Source organism: Hylaeus anthracinus, unplaced genomic scaffold (assembly GCF_026225885.1).
Source record: "Hylaeus anthracinus isolate JK02 unplaced genomic scaffold, UHH_iyHylAnth1.0_haploid 11997, whole genome shotgun sequence".
Taxonomy (NCBI): domain Eukaryota; kingdom Metazoa; phylum Arthropoda; class Insecta; order Hymenoptera; family Colletidae; genus Hylaeus; species Hylaeus anthracinus.
The window spans coordinates 3,246,758-3,262,534 of record NW_026534344.1 but is presented as its reverse complement, the minus strand read 5'-3'; the positions used below and the strand labels follow the sequence as shown (position 1 = coordinate 3,262,534).

The 15,777-nt window shown below is 33.6% G+C and overlaps 4 protein-coding genes across 6 annotated transcripts; 2 read left to right on the top strand and 2 right to left on the bottom strand.

The window, feature by feature from the left end:
- Nucleotides 1-161: 161 nt before the first annotated feature.
- LOC128889396 (angiotensin-converting enzyme-like) lies at nucleotides 162-7,819 on the bottom strand. Its single transcript, XM_054146995.1, has 14 exons — nucleotides 7,465-7,819; nucleotides 3,834-4,018; nucleotides 3,562-3,714; nucleotides 3,401-3,482; nucleotides 3,197-3,337; nucleotides 2,931-3,113; nucleotides 2,758-2,852; nucleotides 2,539-2,690; nucleotides 2,349-2,476; nucleotides 2,024-2,270; nucleotides 1,841-1,930; nucleotides 1,664-1,771; nucleotides 963-1,586; nucleotides 162-805 (listed from the first exon to the last, which is right to left on the bottom strand). The coding sequence occupies exons 2-13, from the start codon at nucleotides 4,014-4,016 to the stop codon at nucleotides 965-967; spliced, it is 2,184 nt and encodes a 727-aa protein (XP_054002970.1). The 5' UTR covers nucleotides 4,017-4,018; nucleotides 7,465-7,819; the 3' UTR covers nucleotides 162-805; nucleotides 963-964.
- A 125-nt stretch (nucleotides 7,820-7,944) lies between these two features.
- On the top strand, nucleotides 7,945-11,028 carry LOC128889400 (double-strand break repair protein MRE11). Of its 2 annotated transcripts, none has more exons than XM_054147006.1 (11): nucleotides 7,945-8,023; nucleotides 8,484-8,655; nucleotides 8,730-8,866; nucleotides 8,953-9,143; nucleotides 9,200-9,404; nucleotides 9,467-9,806; nucleotides 9,882-10,032; nucleotides 10,096-10,259; nucleotides 10,340-10,466; nucleotides 10,524-10,772; nucleotides 10,860-11,028. In XM_054147006.1, exons 2-11 carry the CDS (start codon nucleotides 8,621-8,623, stop codon nucleotides 10,947-10,949), a joined length of 1,689 nt encoding a protein of 562 aa, XP_054002981.1. In that variant the 5' UTR covers nucleotides 7,945-8,023; nucleotides 8,484-8,620; the 3' UTR covers nucleotides 10,950-11,028. The 2 variants fall into 2 exon arrangements, with proteins under 2 accessions (XP_054002981.1, XP_054002980.1); XM_054147005.1 differs by lacking the exon at nucleotides 7,945-8,023 and adding an exon at nucleotides 8,164-8,345.
- A 239-nt stretch (nucleotides 11,029-11,267) lies between these two features.
- LOC128889437 (40S ribosomal protein S14a) lies at nucleotides 11,268-12,478 on the top strand. Of its 2 annotated transcripts, none has more exons than XM_054147079.1 (4): nucleotides 11,268-11,337; nucleotides 11,641-11,791; nucleotides 11,872-11,959; nucleotides 12,203-12,478. In XM_054147079.1, the coding sequence occupies exons 2-4, from the start codon at nucleotides 11,643-11,645 to the stop codon at nucleotides 12,419-12,421; spliced, it is 456 nt and encodes a 151-aa protein (XP_054003054.1). In that variant the 5' UTR covers nucleotides 11,268-11,337; nucleotides 11,641-11,642; the 3' UTR covers nucleotides 12,422-12,478. The 2 variants fall into 2 exon arrangements, with proteins under 2 accessions (XP_054003054.1, XP_054003053.1); XM_054147078.1 differs by having other exon boundaries at nucleotides 11,269-11,320.
- A 50-nt stretch (nucleotides 12,479-12,528) lies between these two features.
- LOC128889413 (dynactin subunit 4) lies at nucleotides 12,529-15,123 on the bottom strand. The gene is made up of 9 exons (XM_054147039.1): nucleotides 14,820-15,123; nucleotides 14,670-14,740; nucleotides 14,392-14,588; nucleotides 14,160-14,299; nucleotides 13,918-14,083; nucleotides 13,652-13,835; nucleotides 13,384-13,576; nucleotides 13,108-13,307; nucleotides 12,529-13,029 (listed from the first exon to the last, which is right to left on the bottom strand). Exons 1-9 carry the CDS (start codon nucleotides 14,946-14,948, stop codon nucleotides 12,819-12,821), a joined length of 1,491 nt encoding a protein of 496 aa, XP_054003014.1. The 5' UTR covers nucleotides 14,949-15,123; the 3' UTR covers nucleotides 12,529-12,818.
- Between the last annotated feature and the right edge of the window lie 654 nt (nucleotides 15,124-15,777).

The following is a 15,777-nucleotide window of genomic DNA, read 5'->3' as shown; positions in this document are numbered from 1 at the left end:
TTTCCGTTACAAAAAAATTGAAATTTACAGAAATAGTGTCAGTGGTTCTCAATTCAGACATCGATGCCTAGATATCTTTCTTCTATTTCTTTATTTATTGCGTAGCATACGATTCAATCCTTCTGAGGATTTGATTTTTGTTTACAAGGTTGCAAATCAACTTTGTACCAGAACAATATTTTATTAGCTTATCTTGTTAGATACAAAATAAATACTTTTTATAAAAATATAAATCTTCCATACAATTCATTGTATATAAACGATGCACACGTATGCAAGAATTGTACACAGCGATGCGATGGTAGAAAAATATGTGACACATTCTACTGGTTTGCGATACGTTAGATGTTACGATGACAACACTCGTTCGTGTACTCGTTACTCAACTTTACAACTATATAGGTGATTATGTACAAGCCTTATGTAAATTCGAGTGTATACTACAAATATAATGTTACAAAAACGTATTGAAATATATATTTTTTTGAAGGTTCTACAGAAAATATGGGGAATACATTTTTTTTAGTGCACTTTTGAAAATCATTTTTTATAGTTTGGCATATTTATAAAGGAACTGTTGGGAGTTGTGTGCGTAATATGTAGCATATACATGTTATCATAATTTCTGATTGAGAAAAAAAATCATAAACAATATAGTAGTATTTGTGCGGTTAATACTTATCGGCTCTTCTGTTCTTAGGTTCTAATTCTCGTTGTCGATATTCTCTCTGGTGTATACTGCCCAGAATACGAATTATAATATCGCTCACAAAAAGTTCGATGTGTGGAAATAACTTCAAATTGTCTTGTAGCAACAGTAAGGAATGTACAATGTTCAATATTGTAAATCATTAAACGTCCTTCTAGATGAAGGGCTTTATGTCGATAACTTATTTGAATAAAAACTACCGTACGAACTAAATGCAAGAATAAATATATTTTTGTTTAATGCTGAAGGATACTGTTATACATATCGTCTATTTTTTGGTGTTTTACGACATCTTTGCTTTCCAAAAATCGCTATTATACAAATAACTATCGTAGCTAGAAGTACGGCACCCACAGCCCACACTGCCTTAGTAGTATTAATCTTTGGTTTCTTATCTTGGTCCGCGGCTAAGTCATCTATCGACTCATCGAAAGGAATTGTAAGCGACGCTTCTGAAACTTTACGGTTTCCTGATTTCTCATCTTGTACATTTTTCGGGTCTGAATTCTTATCGTTGTTAACTGTAGCGTGTGCATTGCTTTTCTCATCACTTTCTTTACTCGAGGATATCGTATTTGAGATCTTTCTCGACTTGGATATATTTCTCGATGGGGCAGTAGTGGTAGTAGTAGTAGTAGTACTAGTAGTTGTTGTTGAAGGAGCATTAAATTCTTTGATAACATTCTTTTCTAGTGCTTCGAGCTCCGATTCTTTAACGGTAAATGTTTTATATTCGTAATCTTCTTCCAAGTAATCAATGAAATCTTCTAAGGGAGAGAAAAATGACAAAAGTGCATCCGATGAAATTTCGTTTATTTCTAAGTATTTGTTAATCACTCTCGTCCAATCATCGGCACCACCTTCTTGAATCATTTTTCTGTTGACAAATTAACAAATTCTTGATTTCTTTTACAAAATAAGTCACTAAAATTTATAGATATAAGTGATACGCACATGAACTCTGCTTTCGTTTGTCTTCCCAAGATGGAGTCGTATCTGACTTCCGTGGACTCCGTCAAATATTCATAGAATTGAAATGCGAGAATAGTACCAGTTAATTTTCTACGAAAGTGAATTTTATATTAAAACTTGTATAGAGATTATTTAATTCTTATCTTTATTATTACTTACGAAAGATATGGTCTATTGTTAGTGATATAGTCGTCATTTAAAAATGTAGGTGGTTCTGTTCCATTGGAGTTGAGTCCTTCATATTCTTGCCTCGAATAAGATAGTTAACATTTGGGTTAAAACAAAATTTATAATTTATATTTGTTATTAATATATTACATTACCATTATAATAAATTGATACCTGCACTTCCACCAAGACGATACTAAATCTTCTGAATTTGTAATACCATTGTTGATAGCATTAATTCTCCACCTGTCCGCTGACATGTAATACGCAAGACGCGGTAACGTGTCCAACGCCGTTATCATTAATGACACAATTGAAAGTTGCTCGTTATCGGTAGAATTATCCACGATACGAGTGTAATTTAGCCAAGCGGGGCTAGCTGCTAAGATGCCAAAAAGTTCTGAAACGCCTACTTCTAAGGCTAGAAGAGGATACAAATATTATCATCTAAAATTCATTATAATAACTTAAATATATTTTTTAATATATCTTTTCCTACCAGAATATCGATTAGCCGTATTAAGTACCGGCATCATTTCGGCAGACATTTGATTTAACACAATCGTTCCAATATTTTTATGAGCAGAAAGAAAATTGCTTACAGTGGGTTCAAAACAAGTGGACACCCTGTAACGTAAACGTTCAAAATTACTCAATTAATTAAAATATTTCATCCTGAAGAGACATACCTCGTAATACCGTCTTTACAGAAATTAATTAATTTTGACGGGCATTGTTTATTAAAGTAACTATTATCCCAAAAATCAGCTTGTGGAACTTGGTCTACCATTTGCGTGCTCATTACGGAGGCAGTCGTATATAATGACTTTCCAAGAAGTTTCTAAAATTACCTTCAATTACTAGATTGTTCAATTTATGTACATATTATCAAAGTAATCATTATTTACCCTTTTCCAAAGATTTTTTTTTATATTGTACATGATTTCTGGATAAGGTACTGCATCAACTGATATAGGAGTCCAATCGCTTCCTTGTAGCGATCCTGTTACGAAAAATTATCGTTTCCAAATCTCAATCGTTTAACAAATCAGTGTTTGTTAAAATATTAACTTAAGCTTACCCAGTAAGTAAGCTGGTATTGTGTCGTCCATAGTAACGTTGTACTTGTGCGATAGACTATTTTTTACGAATTTCACTACTTTCTTATGAAGGTTAGCAACTTTACTCCATTCGTAATAAATTTTTTCATAACCATCGGAGAATCCGCTTAAAAGTTCCCAATATTCTGCAACATCTTTGGCGTCTAAAAGCAAAAACAATATTTTCGTTAATCAATCAAGTTAAATGATTACAAATTAAATGTAAATTACTTTTTAAAATACCAACCATTTGCTTTGGCAGCCTTATCAGCGAATGGTAAGACAGTTGTAAAATTCTTAATAAGCGGAGCTAGCTCTTGATGCCAAGCTATCCAGGTACTCCTTTTATTGTTAACATTGTTGTTATGAGACAATACACGTTCAACATCTGTATCGATAGTTTTATTAGTTTATATATACTGTCTTGTCAGTAATTAACTGAAATTAGTACCTTTACGCGTGTAGTTCTTCAAGACTCCCGTACGAAGTGTGGATAGTCTCAGCAACTCTGCTGTTCCAGCAAAGTGAATCAGCTATAAAAAGTAAAACTGTTTAAAATCCATTTAAACGTTGGCATTTTTTTTCTTTATTCAATTTCATTAAGAATATTACTGTTTCAGAATCTTCAGTTTCCAGTAAAGCATCGCCTGCTTTGTCGGCAACATCGTATTTGTGTTTTAAAGATGGATCGCTAGTGTTCGAGACATTAGCAACTTCATTTTTTTGCATATTTTTGAAAGTGGCGTAAGAAATTAATTTTTCTTCCTATAAATCAAGAAAACGAATGTATTTAAGTAACTACTTCAAGTCCCAGTTTTCGTTTATAAATTAGTTAAAAATTACTTGGATGTTTTTGTATTGGATATATTTGGTCAGACATTTACCCATAGCGACAGTGTTTCACTTGACGGAGAATTAATGAACGTCCATTCAGCATCAGCTGTAATGTTACAATTGTCCTCGTATTCGAATTCGGTTATCTCTAGGAAAGCTTTAATACTGTCATGTTCCAACGCGACCGCGCAAAGCGCGAGTTCAAAGATTATCCAAAACCATTGTGATGGCATCCCTTTAGAAGAACAAAAAAAATAACAAATTAAAGAAACGTTGCAATAAAATTAAAAAATTATGTGATACAATGTACGTATGTAATTGTATCGAATAAACGCTTAGGTTGGTAATTGCAAGGTACCCACGAAGAAAAAATTGACACGTTTAGTAGAAAAGAATGTGTCAATTCTTTACCTCGTAGTTATGGCCACTTTTCCTCAAGCTTTAAGTTATCTAATCGCATAACTTTAAACAATTTATATCAGATGTATTCCGTGTACTTTATTATTTACTCTGGAAATCTAAATAATATTGAATTTTTGTTTCTTTATCTACCGATAATGATTACGTATCGTTTGGAGGAAAGTTTCGTTACGTACGTCGTTCAATCGAATTTAGTAAGATACATTTCTTAAATATTTTCTAAAATTCCTTCCGATTATTAATTTTTGTAAAAAAATGCTACGAAGAAACAGGGAAATGTCTCATCGACAACGATGCTGAAAACCTTTTAGACATCGTCGGTTTTGCTAAATCATTTTCATAAGTATTCCATTTTCCAGTTAGTGAGCGGAATCTCGTGGTTTGCGTTACTAATAGAATATTATATTAGTCATGCTCCCAATGAATCACTCGATCATTGTTATTCCACTTAGCGGAAACTTGGTACTTATTTTTAATCTTACTCATCGTATACCACTTCACGACTCGAGTACTAAAACAATTCAAGTACGGAAATTTGAAGTTTAGATCGTTGATTTAGGACGATGAAAACTCGCCACAAAAGTAATGAAAGAAAGTTCATAGAGACACGAGTGGCTATTTCGTTCCAACGCTATGGATAGTTTTCGAAGAAAATTATAATATCGGTGTCAATATTAATGCACGTTTATAGCTAATAAACGTTTATAGGAGACTGTAAATTATAGCAAGGCTATGCGTCAAGCAACAAGTGTATACAGTTTCGTAAAATCGAACAGCTCGTCTCAGATGTATCAAAAATAACGGAAATACAAAGATACTTTCAACGCGGGAACGAGACCAAAAGAACTAATCTTTTTATTATTTCCACGTGTCAATTTTATCTACAACATTATTTCAATCGATAATGAATTTTCCAATGGGAGATGTATTTGTAACTTCGTTTCGAATGCGACGCTTGACCTTTACGTACGCATGTTGTTACGTGTCATTCGTTGTTTTCCACGTAAGTCATGAAATATACACATAAACGGGCATAAGTTAAGAATCACGACCGTGGTTCGTAACTCCTCTACCGCCCGATTGGCCACCATCGCGCCACTGTTACATATTTAATTGTTTCCAATTTGGCATGCATCTGTGCCCCAAGCAAACGCTTACCATCGTACAGGCCGTTATGAGACTCTATTGACACGTTAAATTAAGCGATCATCGATCCCTTATTACAAAGACGGCGCGTTACATATAATAACGCCGAGGAAAATTGTTGTGTGAACGTAGCAACCATTCCCATCATAGTTCCTTTAATTGACGAGTGAACGTCAACGAACCCACTTTTCCCGATTAGCGCCACGTGTACTCGATATCCTTTTGAAACATTCATCTTAAATACCATTAGGTGTAGAAATTAATTCTGTGCCCTTGTATCGAACCATTTATTATTTTTTTGCTTTGTAACTCTAAGTAGAAACATTTACTCGTCATTTTGTTATGTAAAAGTATAAATTTTCTAAGTTATAACGTTGCGAAATTACATTGCGCATCGGTGTCCACGCAACAACATAAGTATGCGCGGTATCATTGAATCACAGTTGACCCTTGAATTGGAAATTTAAAAGTTTCTGGAAACGCATTTGATCGCGCATGAAAGAACCATTAGCTGTTCATCGACAAACAATACATTAGGGATCTGTTACAAATCTATGAGGGTACTGAATAAGAACATTCTTCCATGAATCGTATTCTTTCATTTTGTTCGCAATTTTTTTATCGAACTTTCCTCGTCGCACCCTATCGTTTCAGTGTTAATAATTTTTAGATTTATTACGTACTACACTTTATTTACATTTGCGTTATCGATTCCACGCATCCTATGAAATATGTAATCGCAAACGTTACCATTGTTTGCTTTCGTTAAGCGTGAGTTAAAACTTGCACAACGTTCCAATACATGGAAACGTTAGGTCTTTCATTATTATCGACGTTGAAGCACGTACTACGAAAAAAAATGTAAATAGTTTTGACAAGAACTGGTTCGACCGGTACTGTTTTCATCGTTGTTAATTTACGTTGGGTTTGTATTCATTTCCTTGAATGGTTCCTAATGACGCAAAAACCTGTATAGGGAAAAGAAACGTTTGTCCTTACGATGAAAGGGGCATTCACGTACACGATGAGTTTTCGCGGAACGGAAGACACTTTCGTGTTCACTGGAAACGTTTGATAAATTTATGCAACGCACCGTTTTGCAAAAAAATCACTTACTACGGAGGTTCTTTCATTTTCAAGGAGCACTGATGATACGTTCTTATTAAACATGATTGACGTATATATGTATATCTCGTGCGGTAGCGTAACTAACAATAAGTATATGCGATGGGATAATCTTTAATTGCAGGAATGGAAGGGAGAGGGAATTTTTCGAGTTCATTTTTTGAAGTATCAAAACTTGGAATAGAAAAATAAAGTAATACATATTCGTTAATTGTAATTAATTAAAAAAGTAATACGTATTCCTTGGTATGACGTTCAAATAAAAAATTGTTTACACATGCGTAAGTCGATGTTTTAATTTCTATTATTTCTGGAATACTTAACATTACAATCATCAGACGGCTGATTGCAATTCTTAATATTCATACTTCATATTGAATAAATGCAAATACAGTCTTCATATACGCATCCACTATAAACGCATAAAATTAACGATCCAACAATCGAACTCATACAGGTGTTTACCGGACGTCTTTGCGCCCTTAACCTAGGAACCCAAACGATTAACGTCACGTGTTACTATCTAGGAAGATATACGTATTATTTGTATTTCTCTAGCACTCGACTGTTGTAATTATACTGACAATAATATATTTTCGTTCTGATTGGTTTTCTCTGCTATATCTATACAAGATATTCTATTTGAAAAATAGATCGCAAATTCGATCGAAATTCGCATTCGAGGGTCCCGATTGTTCACGATTTCCGATTGAATGGTCAGGTTTATTTCAGTATGAGGAATCAGTTGTTAGTTGGACCTGAGTCAAGGAAATAGATTTAGTTGAAGTTTCCCAAAGTATTTAGAAAAATTAGTTTTAAAGGAGATATTAACAAGGAAACTCAGCGATCGCAGTCGACGAAATTCGCACTCGAGGGTCCCGATTTTTTTCGATTTCCGAGTGAATGGTCAGATTTATTTCAGTATGAAAGATCACTTGTTATTTGGACCTGTGTCAAGAAAATATCTTTAAGTTTCCCAAACTTGCTTACCTTTCCTAGCCGAGCGTCACTTCGCTCGACGTTCACGTTTCACTTCTTTTTTTACGAGCGCCTTTGGTGTGCGTGCAACGAAGATCGACTGACCGAGAATGACAGAGAACAATAGAATGCTGGCACAGAGATGGCTCGCGTCCTTCCCGTAGCTCGACTTCGAACACAGCGAAACAATTTCGAGAAAAATTCGTTGTTTTAAATGAGAAACGAACGTTTAACGCGATCCTGCGTGCGCACACTATCGCGGATCAACTATTTCGTCCTTATCTCCCTGTGAGACTTATACCACATTGCATGTTCACTCTATGACTATTTGTACAAAGTTCGCACGATCCAAATTCCTTTACATCATGCCACTTCGCATCAGCGGCAGTGCGTTACTGTGGCTGTTCTCGCAGACTTCACCACTTCACATTGCGACGAGTACCGACGGAAACCGACGGCTACCGACACCGACGCTGAAATTTGTATACAGTGCCATGGTACTCACCGATACGCTAGATACGAGAAGGTTGAGTGTGTGATGCCTACTAGCGCCACGTGAATTTATGCCTCTGTAAATTATTATTTTACAGTGTGAAATACACAACTAATAGATACACTTTTCAAGTCATACTTCCATCTAAGTATTGTTGTTAGATTTGTTGACCATTGTAAATTTAATAATTTAATTATATTAGGTTATAATTGAACACATTGTAGCAATTTGAAGTTTAAGTGGAAGTAAACTTACAGTCTCCCATAAGTTTACTAAAAATAATTTACATACAAAATGTCATCAGAACCAAGTTGTAGTAAGAATATTGACGAAGAGAACACATTTAAAATTTTAATTGCAACTGATATTCATCTTGGTTATGATCATAATAAAAAGAGGGGTTGGTTTCTAAGACAAATGTTATATTTACATTTTTTCTTTCAATATTCTCATCATATAACTTCTTTAATATGAAATATATTCTTCAATACATCTTGATATCTGAAGTCTTATATTTATATGTATTGAAATTTATAAGGAAAAGAACCAGAAGATAGTTTTGTAACTTTTGAAGAAATTCTTCAACATGGCAAAGAACAAGAAGTAGATTTTATACTTCTTGGGGGTGATTTATTTCATGATACCAAGCCATCACAAACTGCACTAATAAAATGCATGGAACTATTAAGAAAATATTGTTTAGGCTCTAGGTCAGCAAAATGAATTTACTTGATAAACAATGTTATTAATTCTATATATGTTTTAATTGTATGATGTTCATTAGGGAAATTAAAGTACAGTTCTTAAGTGATCCTGATGTTATATTCAAACATTGCACTTATAAAACTGTAAATTATGAAGATCCAAATTTAAATGTTAGTATGCCAGTATTTTCCATCCATGGTAATCATGATGATCCAAGTAAGAAATACAATATTTATATTTGTGTTTTCAATTTGTTTCCTTAATGTTGTTTAAAATTATTTCTTCTACTATTAAAATGATAGGTTTTGGGGCTGTTGGATCTATGGATTTGTTGTCAGTATCCGGTTTAGTAAATTATTTTGGAAAATGTACAGACCTTACTAGAGTGACTATTCCTCCTTTAATAATGAAAAAAGGAGAATCTCATCTTGCTCTTTATGGTTTAAGCTATATAAATGATGAGAGGCTGTCTAGATTAGTGAGAGATTATAAGGTAAAGTTGTAGGAAATACATTAATGCATTATATTCAACTTTACATTTTTTTAAAGGTGGATATGTTACGACCAACAGAAGTACCAGAATGTTTTAATATACTTGTTCTACACCAAAATCGAGTACAGCACAAAGCATATGGATACATTCCACAACACACACTTCCAAATTTTCTTAATCTTATTATATGGGGACATGAACATGAATGTCGTATCACACCAGAATTTGTTCCAGAGACTGAGTTTTTTGTTTCCCAACCAGGTATAGTACGCATTACATTATTCATTAAAATTTAATCTTACACTTAAACATTTCTGTTTTAGGGAGTTCTGTAGCAACCTCTCTTTGTGAAGGAGAATCAAAGCCAAAATATATTGGTATCTTGAGCATAAATGGACTGAAATTTAAAATGAAGAAACTGAAGCTAAAGACAGTCAGACCATTTGTATTTGATAATTTGATTCTCAGTGACCAGAATATATCCAATGATTATACAGAATCACTATCACAGTCTGTGTATAATTTTGTTGATAACTATGTAGAGAATGTGCTTATGCCTCAAGCTGCTGGACAACTAACAGGTCACCCAAAACAACCTCTTCAACCCCTGATTCGTTTAAGAATATTTTATAGCAACACTGATGAACTATTTGATGAGGCTAAGTACGATTTTATATTATTCACTCTAATAACACATCACATATGGCAATGTTAAAATATAACAATGGCATATTTTAGATTGGCACAGAAATATTGTGATGAAGTTGCTAATCCCATGGATATGGTTCTGTTTCGTAAAGAATTGAAAGGTGGTAAAAAGTTAAAATTGAATTTAGAAGATTACAATGATGAGATTGATGATATGGAGCAAGCTCTCTGCTTTAATGACGTAAGTGTAAACCTACTCACTTTATACTCTTTGAAAGTAAGATTGTATCAACTTCATGATTAGGAGGATACGGATTGGAACAAAACTGTGCAAGGAGGAATAATGAAGCACTTTAATTCAGAAGCAAATAGAGATAAGTTGACAGTACTAACAGTTAATGGCTTAAATGAAGCATTAAATCGGTTTGTTAGTGGAAACGACACAGACGCTTTTAAAGATATAGTAAGGTAAACAACTAACACGATATTGTACAACTAGTGTATTCTAAAGTATCGTGTGGGCATTATTACTGATCATTTATGTTTAGTCATCAAATGAAGAAAACCATTTCACATTTGGAAGCTTCCGAAGTTGATAACACTGAAAGCATTCTTGATGAAATTAAAAGTTTTCGAGACAAAAGAATGGCACAAAAACAAGAAGAAAAAACAGAGGTATATAGATTACATAATTGAATCTTATTCATTAAATGATTATGGATTATTTTGTAGATACAAACAGTATTCAGTGATAAAACAAGGTTTGGTAAAAAATATGTGGACCCTGAAATCGACAAGATCAGTAGTGATGAAGAAGTTCATATAGATAAAGTGTACGCAGCTAAAAGAAAACAAGGTAGAGCACCGACAACTAGAGGTAGAGGATCACGAGGAGGTGGTCGAGGTAGAGCCAAATTAATGGACAAAACTTCTCTCGATGTAACAACAGCAAAAAAAACAACTAAACAAACCAAACATCAGGTATATTGTAGATCTACTTTAAATTTAAAATATCACCATATTTTTCTTTCATACCACTAACTATTTGTCTCTATTGTATGTCATTAGACTCAACTCACATTACAAAGCACGGGATCAATGATGAATCGAACTAACTCATCCAAAGCAAGTTTCCTACTTGAATCAGATTCTGAATAAAACAAATAAATAAATAAAAAATATTCGTGAAACATTGTAACATTCCTACTGAAATAAATTTATTTTTCGTACTTTTTAAGATAGATACATTTATTTATCGACCTTATGTTTATTCTTAAGCTACGATTTTGAGTAAACTTACCATTGTCCACACATTTATAATTCATGCCAGTAATAAAAACAACGATTTAAAACGAAAACTTTGAAAGTTTTTTAATAAACGCTAAAAACTAAGAAGTACTGTTTGATTGTAGAATTGCTACTTATATTTCGATTTTCGATACTATCGAAATTCAAATCGATCGTCGCGCGCCGGAAGCCATCTTTCTTTAGACTTCCTGCTTTGATCGTGCTGTATCGGGGAGAATTCAGTAGGTTAATTTTTAAGGTATTCTATAGAAAAACTTAACATTACGTGAAAAATAATTGTTCGAGTAAACAAAGCAAACACGCTTATATAAATCTCAATTAAAATATCTGTTTAGTATCAGTTTAATGTTAGGATGTGACTGGATATATTTTACGTCATGAAAGACTTGTGCATTTCGAACACTGTCAAGACATAACCTTAAAATAAATTTAAATTGTTTACGTTGGTTGATTTTAAATGAATAAACAGGCAGCTGAAAAATAGTATAAGTTGTTGTTGTATTACATGTTCAATATATTATTAATTTAATATTTTGTACAGAAATGCCGCCAAAAAGAGGAAAAGTACAAAAAGAAGAAGTTCAGGTTTCTCTTGGACCTCAACTTCGCGATGGTGAAGTTGTTTTCGGCGTCGCTCACATTTTCGCGAGCTTTAATGATACTTTCGTACATGTAACTGATCTCTCTGGGAGGTACGTATGAAAATAGTGTATGACATTAGTTTCAATAGGTTACATGTACAATTTTATTTATGTGCCATTGTTGCTTACAGAGAAACTATTGCCCGAGTTACTGGTGGAATGAAAGTTAAAGCAGATCGTGATGAAGCTTCTCCATATGCTGCTATGCTTGCTGCTCAAGTAAGTTTTGTGTTTACATTATGTAGAATAATATCTTTGGTTTGTCCACATTCAGGCAGCACCTAAATGATTGTTTCATAATTATAGGCGCGTTCATGTATGTGGAATATTAATTTTCTTCCTCGATTTAGAAATGTGTTTGTATGAATAACATTTCTTTACTTGAAAGAATACATATACATAATTAAATATTCAATATCAAATTTAATACCAGAATATCGATGACACTTTTATCATTAATAGGATGTGGCAGAAAAGTGCAAATCCCTGGGAATTACAGCACTTCACATTAAATTGAGAGCTACAGGAGGAAATAAGACGAAAACACCTGGCCCAGGAGCACAATCCGCATTACGCGCGCTTGCTCGTTCTAGTATGAAGATTGGTCGTATCGAAGATGTCACACCAATTCCATCTGACTCGACGCGTAGGAAGGGAGGTCGTCGTGGACGCAGACTGTAAATTGTGGTTCTATGTGTGGTTTATTAACTTTCAAAAATAAATATTAAAAAAAAGAAATATTCGTATTGTATTCTCCTACTCTACACAGGTAATACTTTGATTCTATATAATAAACATAACTTTTATTGGTATATAATTTATAATACCATTTCTTATACAATGTATACAATTTTCTAATATTATATATTTTTTTAAATAACAGTAGAAAAGTTAAATAGATTGATTAGTATTGATTCTAAAATTAATATAAATAAAATGGTTTTCAATTGCAAAGCATGAAAGAGTTAGTTTAATGAAATTTTTATCAGTTTTATATATTGCTAGATTGTTTATAGTGTAAGCATTCCATATTAGCAATTGTGAGTTCAATTATCTTTATAATTATCAGTAGCAAGCATTAAGCACTGCCAACAGTATTTCCCACAGTAATATATAATTTAATTTTGAGATCCAGCTTTTCGGGTCTTGATGTTGTGATTGTATTCACATATCCATGTTGCATAACAAATCCAACTATGACTGATGCATTTTCACTTTCCTTTAAATCCTCGTGAGGGGTTACGTGTAATTTGATCACTGCTTTGTTTCCTTTTCGCCAGATCACGAGCCTTTAAACAGAAAAAAAGTCTCGAAGTATGTAATGAGATACGATTGTAAATTGAACATTAAAAAATTAAAATTTATACTTGGGATCATCTTGAAAATTTTGAGCATCGTGATTATCTCCTGTATCATAGTATTCGGCGGTATCGTCCTTTGGTGGTAGTATAAAAGGGCTTTGAGGTAAAAGTATATCCGCATTCGCACTTATTTTTATAGGCTTAGTTTCTTCCACTACAGGCACTTGTCGTACAATAGAAGGCAATAAGTTTGGAGATTCAGGGCCCTATAGTTTCAATACCAACAAAAGTAATTCTCTCTGAGTAAATAATGTATTTTATAATATAGAATATAGCATTTACCTGTTGTACGTTCTCCTGTTTAATCTCGTCTTTATCACTCGTAACGTGTACAGGAGACATTGGCGTGTCCAATGGCAACAATATTACTTGAGTTTGATGTTGAGTTGGGTTACAAAATTTCAGTAGCAATTCACTTACTTTGCCCGGGCGAAGTGGTTCGCAAGTAACAATTCTTACCTCTGGTACATGGTAACTACAGTGGAAATATATTTCTTCAGTGAAACATGAAATTAAAAAAATAAAATGGATAACCGTACTGTAGACTTACAATGCAGCAAGCTGAATCTTAAATCTTACAGACTGTGAAGAGAGATCTGGTTTACTAACGCTATGTTCACAAACGCGGCAGCGCTGTGATCCCCTGACTAAGTACTGTCTGTGCTGTGGACGTAAATCGTTCACTTTTTCGGTTTGCACATCCAGATGCTGTAATCTTTGTTCTAATGTGGTGACTAAATTCGAAAATAATTTTTATATATTTTGAGGAAAGTTTGAATTGATATTTTGATTATCTTATTTCAAATAACTGCTTACTCTTAGTTATGTCTACTGGTTCCGTAAAAATTTCTGCGGGTAATTCCTCTACCTCTTCGCTAGCAACGGATGGCGGAGGATGATCGCTTGACTGTGTTAGAGCTGGAGGTTTCACGGCATCAACGATATGTTTACGAACCATAGCAGATGTTATGGTCAACATAGCCTTAAGACGAAAAAATGAATTGGAGTATGTAAATTTAAACAAATCGTCCAAAATGAACATTGTTTGAATGGATTACCATTTGCATATAAGGACGTTTAGGTCGAAATTTTTTTTCGCATTGTTGCTTCTCTACACGAGCTAATATTTTATGATAATCAATTAAAGCATTAATACGATTTGTATGTGGATTTTCTTGTTCAGGCCATCCTCCAGTAGCTAAACAAGGGACACAATAAGTTTAATATTTTACATGTCTTCAAATAATCAGTTATCATGATTTGCATAATAGATATTTCGGTTACACAGACCTACAGATTGATCTGGGATACCAGCATCTCTAGAAGTCCATCTACATAAGGAACAGAACAAATAATAAACTTTCTTTGGTGTTGTTTTAACATCTTTGGTATCTTCTCCTTCGGGAGGTACTACTCTTAAAGGCACATGACCAGCTCTCGTAGACAAAGCATGAAAACAGTAAGGACATTCAAAGCAGTTTGTACACCTGTTAATACATTAATTTAATAAGTGCAAAATTCATTTCCATTTGTATTAGGCAATACATTATCTGAGGATTTCAACCTACTTGTTTTTCTTAAGACGAGCCTCTGTTGGTGGAAAGATCTCCATACAATTAGGACAATAAAGAAAATCAACCTATCGTTAGAAATATTTAAAAGTTAAATATCGTTTAACTATATTAGTTAATACTGAATAATTTTTAGAATTAATATACCTCTTGACGGACACAGTAACAGCACCGAATTTTCAAGCAGTGCCTACAGAAGTAAATTTTCGGAATTGGTTTCAGAGATCCGCAGTTACAAGCGTAACGCACATAATCAGGTTGATTCAGGTATGACATGATCGAAGAGTCGGTTACCAATTGTATTTAAAAAAAATATATCAGCTGTATATGTCACTGTGACCACTTAGTCTTCCAGACTTTCTTCGACCATCTTAGACCATCTTTTAGTCACTGATCTATACTATACACACAGTTATTTATCAATGACATGCACTGTGGTGGACATAGAAAATTGTACACCATTACCCCTTCCCCTTTTTCACATGTCATTAGGTGGCGCCATCGGTGGGAAAACGCCCAAGTTTGTAGTGAAAATAGTTTCCACTGTTGCTGCTAGATGGTGCCCCAAACTAAAAAATCAATAATTACTGCTGCATTAATAATTATAATGTTTAAATAATAAATTAAAATCACATATTGTAGTGTTGTAAAAGAAATAATCGTAATAATGAAGCATTAATGAAAAAAATAAAGAACAATTTGATAAAAAAGTTTCGGTCGCGTCATCCACTAACAGATGTGGGAACTATTTTCGCTACAAACTTTTAAGCATTTTCCCACCGATGGCGCCACTGTTACTGAAATCATAGATCAGAACCATTTCTGAGAGAATTGAAAATTATAAACAAATTCTTATGTTTTCACAATAACTTCATCGTAATGCGTGGCGGTTCAACGCCACGTTATTTCATACTGAATTGATAATGTTGGGTGTGGCAACATTGACGAAACCTCGGCATTTAGGCGTTGAAAGTGGAGATTATACTTTGATACGAGTAAAAGAAATTAAGCCGAACATTGTTATTATTGTTACTTTATGAAGACTCACAATATATTTATCTTTAATTCAATCTTTGTCTATACTTTTTACCAAGATTTGCGACCA

What these genes read in the sequence shown, in the direction of transcription:
- LOC128889396 (XM_054146995.1), bottom strand. Translation starts at nt 4,016, where the DNA reads ATGCCATCACAATGGTTTTGGATAATCTTTGAACTCGCGCTTTGCGCG. An exon ending in AATACCAGCTTACTTACTGG is followed by an intron (nt 2,853 to 2,930) that starts GTAAGCTTAAGT and finishes TTTTCGTAACAG; the next exon opens with GATCGCTACAAGGAAGCGAT. An exon ending in AACAATAGACCATATCTTTC is followed by an intron (nt 1,772 to 1,840) that starts GTAAGTAATAAT and finishes TCACTTTCGTAG; the next exon opens with AAAATTAACTGGTACTATTC.
- LOC128889400 (XM_054147005.1), top strand. Translation starts at nt 8,240, where the DNA reads ATGTCATCAGAACCAAGTTGTAGTAAGAATATTGACGAAGAGAACACA. An exon ending in TGATCATAATAAAAAGAGGG is followed by an intron (nt 8,346 to 8,483) that starts GTTGGTTTCTAA and finishes GAAATTTATAAG; the next exon opens with GAAAAGAACCAGAAGATAGT. An exon ending in AAGCTCTCTGCTTTAATGAC is followed by an intron (nt 10,033 to 10,095) that starts GTAAGTGTAAAC and finishes CTTCATGATTAG; the next exon opens with GAGGATACGGATTGGAACAA.
- LOC128889437 (XM_054147079.1), top strand. Translation starts at nt 11,643, where the DNA reads ATGCCGCCAAAAAGAGGAAAAGTACAAAAAGAAGAAGTTCAGGTTTCT. An exon ending in GTAACTGATCTCTCTGGGAG is followed by an intron (nt 11,792 to 11,871) that starts GTACGTATGAAA and finishes TGTTGCTTACAG; the next exon opens with AGAAACTATTGCCCGAGTTA. An exon ending in CTGCTATGCTTGCTGCTCAA is followed by an intron (nt 11,960 to 12,202) that starts GTAAGTTTTGTG and finishes TATCATTAATAG; the next exon opens with GATGTGGCAGAAAAGTGCAA.
- LOC128889413 (XM_054147039.1), bottom strand. Translation starts at nt 14,948, where the DNA reads ATGTCATACCTGAATCAACCTGATTATGTGCGTTACGCTTGTAACTGC. An exon ending in ACCAGTAGACATAACTAAGA is followed by an intron (nt 13,836 to 13,917) that starts GTAAGCAGTTAT and finishes TTTCGAATTTAG; the next exon opens with TCACCACATTAGAACAAAGA. An exon ending in AAGATTCAGCTTGCTGCATT is followed by an intron (nt 13,577 to 13,651) that starts GTAAGTCTACAG and finishes TTTCCACTGTAG; the next exon opens with TTACCATGTACCAGAGGTAA.